Source organism: Monosiga brevicollis, genomic scaffold (genome assembly GCF_000002865.3).
Source record: "Monosiga brevicollis MX1 MONBRscaffold_10 genomic scaffold, whole genome shotgun sequence".
In the NCBI taxonomy this organism is placed as follows: domain Eukaryota; class Choanoflagellata; order Craspedida; family Salpingoecidae; genus Monosiga; species Monosiga brevicollis.
In genome coordinates, this window is record NW_001865047.1 from 233,682 (window position 1) to 238,925 (window position 5,244).

The window sequence follows — 5,244 nt, forward strand, 5'->3', positions numbered from 1 at the left end:
AAAATGAAGAAAGAGACCAAACAGCGAGCGTGGGCAGGAAGCGCAGTAGGACCTTGGCACTGCGAACGATGCCCTCAAGGTCTTGGCGGACAGGCGACTTGTTGTACAGATCGGTCCAAGTGGCATCAGACGCAAAAGCAGGCTTGATTTGCATTTTATCGGCGCGAGTCTTGGGGTCCTCGCTGACCAGATCCAAGTAGAAATCTGCAGAATAATTCGGGTAAAGTCAAACGTCATCGGCATGACAGCCAAGAGCGAGGTAATGTTGTTACGAGACGCACCGGCGGGGTTCTCATCCGGGTCACGCTCGAAACCAATGCCCTTGAAATGGCGGGCCGCATCCGTCATGGTACCAGCAAAGGCCAAGCGGCCTTCTTGCAAGAGGTACAAATCGTCGAGAGAGGCGAAGACAGCCGAGGAAGGCTGATGGATGGTCATGATGCACGTGACACCAGTGCGGCGGGCAATACGCGAGATGTACTTGACAATCGTGTATGCGGCAGCTGAATCAAGACCGGTTGTGGGCTCGTCGAGGAAGAGAATCGAGGCCTCGGCCACGAGGCCAATGGCAATGCTGACACGCTTGCGCTGACCACCAGTCAAGGCCGAAGGCTTGCGATCTGCCCAAGAGGTCAAGTCCAGGATTTGCAGCAAATTATCAACGCGCTTCTTCACCACCTCCTCGCTCTCGTCTTTGCGACGCTTGAGGAGACCCGTGTAGGTGACGGACTCGCGGATGGTGAATTCATCTGCGCGCACAATAAAAAGGTGAGGATAAAGCTGGTCAAGAAACAAGCCAGTCTCCCCCAGCAATTGCACGTCGCCGTGTCGGGGAGGGGGAGACGCACCAGAGAGCTCATCAAACTGGGCGACAAAGTCCAGATCATCACGAGAGATGGCGCGTCCAGAAAACTTGACGTCGCCGCGAACCTTAGCATAACTGATGATGTTATCAGCAAGAGCATCGAGGCTATGAGGTCAGGCACGCGAGCCAAGCCGCCTTGCTTGGCAGGTGAGGGGCGAGGAGTAGTCAGAGATGCAGAACTCACGTGGCGCGACCACAGAGGGCATTGAGCAGCGTCGTTTTCCCGGCACCTGTGATGCGCGCAAGTAATAGGCGTGAGGTGGGCCCCTGTGGGATTTGGGGACCTACAGACACTGGCGCAAGGTTGAGGCCACTGCTCACGCACCTGAGGGTCCCATGAGGGCGAGGCAATAGCCACCGCGGGCCACACCGCTGACGTTGTCAATGAGAATTTTGCCGTTGGGCAGGCTGAGGGTCAGGTTGCGCCAGACAAGCTGGCGGCCCATGACAGAGGGATCGCGGGCCGTTTCACCTTCCTCGTGATAGGCCGGCTCGGTGCGCTCGGGGGCCGGGAGATCGGCGATGGGCGTGGGCTTGACGATGAAAGACTTGATAACGGACACCACGTAGGGGACAGGGTAATAGTAGGCCAGGAGGACGATGAGGCGGAATCCGATGGCAACGGCCACCAGGCGACCAAAGGAATCCCAAGGATCGGGTCCATCAATGTGCTTGTACTGGTCCAGGACACTTGAGCCTGAGACGCGGCATTCTCCGTTGTCGGTGGGAATGTCACAGGACAGGTCAAGGCCGAGGACGGGCAGTGCGCACGAGTTGTTGGCGGTGAGCATGGCAAAGTTGTCGTCGGCACAACGGAATTGAATGTGCTTCATGACATCGACGGAGGAAGCGCGAGTGACCCAGTAATAGTAGCTCACTTCTTGTGCCCAACGCCAACCCTCTGGCACAATGTCCGGGCGGATCAGGGAGCCGGTGCTGAAAATACTGAGAAGCACGCAGAGGGCCTGGGCCACAACGACAGCATAAGCAGCCGACTTGAAGAAGAGGGTGACAAAGTGCACCGACCCCTCGGCCGCGAGGCAGACATATAAAAAGAGAGGAAACTGAATCCGAAAGCCTCCGAGGGCAAGCCCATCATAAAGTAGCAAATGGCAATGCCGGGCAAGAAGGCGCAAGTGCCAATCATGGTGGAGAAGAACTCGGCAAAGAAGTAAGGCAGCACACCGTAGGCATGGTTGGCGTGCTCATGGTAGAAGCGCTCGTTGGTGCTGACCAAGTAATTGGTCTTGAAAACGTGAATGTAGGTTGAGATGAATGCAAGCCAGGTGATGCCATTGAAGACGTCGTTGAGGCGGTTGCCAAGCACAAATGGGTCAAGGGAAAAGAAGACAGCGCCGACCATGAAACCATAGCCGCCATGGAGCATGAGTTGCAGCCAGTAGAGGGTCACATCACGGCGAGCCACGGTGATGTTGCGACGGAACAGGGCAACAAATTGACGCCACTGGGAGGTTTTGAAAGCAAGTCGCTGTTCACTCTCCTTGGAGTTGGCAAAGCTCTGGTCGATGACCGACTGCAGTGCGCGGTTGTGTTCGCTGGCCTGAAAGCTGGCGATAAAGTCAAAGCCACCAGGGCCACTCTTGGGCCGGTCGGTGACCTAAAGGCAGCAGGGAGCCGTCAGTATTCAAGCCAAACAGGAGTGTTGGCTGGGACGAGGGGCCAGATTGTCAACGTCGAGAGGCTGGGCGACGAATGGTTGTACCTGGAGGTAGTGATCAGTCGGAGTTTCGTCCTCGTCGCAGGGGAAGCCAAGCTTGGCAAAGTACTCCTTGGCAGGTTTGAGGGGGCCAAAGTAGGCTTGACCACCGTGGCCCATGACGCAGACGCGATCAAAGAGTTCCATGAGGCGGGTGTTGGGTTGCTGCAGCGTGACCATGACGCCCATGTCGCGGTTGGTGGCAGCGAGCTGCTTCAGATAGGCGATGAGGGCATAGGCCGTGCTAGCATCGAGTCCACTGGTCGGCTCATCGATCAGCAAGATGGCTGTGGCGGGGTGAGGCGCAAGCCAGGTGCAAAAGGTTAAGGACGCAGGGATGATCGTCTGACGTCGCTCTCCCAAACCATTGGGCGCGGACAAGCGTGGTAGTCACGTACTAGGCTCAGCCACAATTTCGACGGCACAGCTAACGCGGCGCTTCTGGCCGCCCGAGAGACCCCGGCGAAGGATGGTACCTAAAGGCCAGGATGTGAGGGAAGAACTGTGGTGTGCCCCGGCGCAGTGGCTGTGTTGGTGGAAGGCTTACCGATGACAGAGTCGCTGACGCGGCTGAGGCCGATGGCATCGAGGACGCGGTCAATCTTAGCGTCATTCTGAGGAAAAGGAAAAAATAATAAAAATCGGGGGCAGGGAGAAGGCGAAAGGGAAGATCGGGTCAGTTTGAGCAAGAGGCCAGCCAGGCAGCTTCACGACAGTTGAGTACAAGAAGGGGGGTTCAGATCGAGATAGGGCGGCCAAAAGGGCAGGGAAAGGGGCGACGTGCCTCAGCAGTCGAGTCGTTGTTCTTGAGTTGAAGCGCGGTGCGAAGGGTCTCGCGCACGGTGAGGTCTCCGATAAGGAGATCTTCCTCAAAGGAGAAATCGCCATTGACATCGGAAAAGGGCATGCGGACACCATCGAGGACAACGTCACCCGATTTGAGCAGCTCCTATGAAGACGCAAGCATGCAAGCAGAGCTGGAGCTGGATTGTGCAGCAGGAAGGAAGAGAAACAGAAGAAAAACACCGAAAAACATATTTGAAGCCTTGGGGTGTGTGTGACATGTGGTGTGGGCGTTCCATCGGGTACGTACGGCATTGCGGCCAGCCAGGCTCTTGAGCAGGGTTGATTTGCCTGTGGAGGAAACGCCGAGAACGGCGGTCATACCACCTCGAGGAATAAAGCTACCGAGGGGCCAGCCGTGCACGCCGGGGTCAAGAGTCGGAGGGAGGGTCGGAGATGAGAGGCGGCGTCAGGGCGATTGGTGTAGTGGCAGCGTACCCCGAGACGTTTTTGAAGATGGCCTTTTCAGCGCCGACGGCAGCGACACTAATGTCACGCCAGGCGTAGATGGCATCGGCAAAGGCGGCCATGACGACGGGCTGGGGGAGGAGGTGCTATGCAGCCACCCCTGTTGTGGGCGATCGGGAGACACCCGGCCAGCCAGCGAGAGAGACTGAGTGAGAAAGAGGTAGAGGGAGAATGGGCGGTGAAGACGAAGGGGCAGAAAGGTGGTTGGGTTGTGTGGAGTGAGGAGCACGGGCGAGGAAAATGGCGGCCAGGGGCGAATGGGCAGTGTGGCCCAGCCAGCACGGAGTGGCGTTCGGTCCGCACGGGATGTCATGCCAGCGAAGAAGAGTTGTGGTGCCGGTCGCGAGGACCATCATCTTGTCATCATGATGATCAAAACGATGCTTTGCCTACCTGATCCCTGTTGATCTGGTAGCCCACAGGTGGAGAATGAGGCACCGGCTCAATGAATCTGGAAAGAATTGAGAGTGAAGCGAGGTGAGAGGGCGCGGTCCGCTCAAACTAAACTGCCGCAACCACAACGTTGTGGTAGTTGGGGCACGAGGGCGTGGAAAAGGGATTAGGGACTGAGGCAGAGGTCAAGCCGTGAGGTGGAGAGAGGAAGGGAGAGAGAGAGAGAGAGAGGGAGGGAGAGAGACAGAGGGAGTGTGTGTGTGTGTGTGTGTTGCGCAGCGGATTCCGGACCCGCTTGGGCCGTCGTGTCGTTGGGTGCGATCGGGGCCACCTCGTGTGTGCTTTGAGTGATGGTTGTCAAGCATCAAAGGGACGATCATTCAAGACAACAAGAAGGAGAGGAGAAGGGAAGAGAAGGGAAGAAAGAGGGAAAAGAGAGAGAGAAGAGCGGGAAGAGAGAGAAGAGCGGGAAGAGAGAGAAGAGCGGGAGGATAAGAACCAGCACCACCACTGCCGCTGATCCCGCCGCTGATCCCGCCGTCGCCGTCGCCGTCGCGCGCCGATCAGTAAGGACGGACCTGAACGCAAAATGCGGACCATGTGTGATGCACGTAATTTTGTACCCTATCAGGATTTGATGGCAGAGGTTGGTCGTGGGTGGTCAAGTTTTTTCAGAGAGGGTGTCGGATGGGGGGTGCGGGGTCCATGGAATTTCATACGGCGTTGAAGAGAGATGCGCAAGGTGTGCGAGTGGTGGAAGAGACGAGGTGATAAGGACATAAAATGTCATTAAGACTGACATTTCGAACCCATGGCCTTACGAGGTTTCGAAAGAAGAGAGAGAGAGAGAGAGAAGAGAGAGAGAGAGAGAGAGAGAGAGAGAGAGAGAGAGAGAGAGAGAGAGAGAGAGAGAGAGAGAGAGAGAGAGAGAGAGAGAGAGAGAGAGAGAGAGAGAGAG

At 56.8% G+C, this 5,244-nt stretch overlaps 1 protein-coding gene across 1 annotated transcript in view; it reads right to left on the minus strand.

Moving 5' to 3' along the window:
• Positions 1-3,955, minus strand: part of MONBRDRAFT_32401 (uncharacterized protein) — a gene marked incomplete at its 5' end in the record, with an annotated part of 6,306 nt that extends 2,351 nt beyond the window's left edge. Inside the window, 11 exons of the mRNA XM_001745859.1 lie at positions 53-204; positions 282-749; positions 849-940; positions 1,050-1,095; positions 1,191-1,810; positions 1,888-2,483; positions 2,589-2,869; positions 2,981-3,058; positions 3,130-3,196; positions 3,676-3,766; positions 3,864-3,955. Coding sequence (XP_001745911.1) covers positions 53-204; positions 282-749; positions 849-940; positions 1,050-1,095; positions 1,191-1,810; positions 1,888-2,483; positions 2,589-2,869; positions 2,981-3,058; positions 3,130-3,196; positions 3,676-3,766; positions 3,864-3,955 — 2,583 coding nt within the window. The remainder of the gene's footprint in view (positions 1-52; positions 205-281; positions 750-848; positions 941-1,049; positions 1,096-1,190; positions 1,811-1,887; positions 2,484-2,588; positions 2,870-2,980; positions 3,059-3,129; positions 3,197-3,675; positions 3,767-3,863) is intronic.
• Between the last annotated feature and the right edge of the window lie 1,289 nt (positions 3,956-5,244).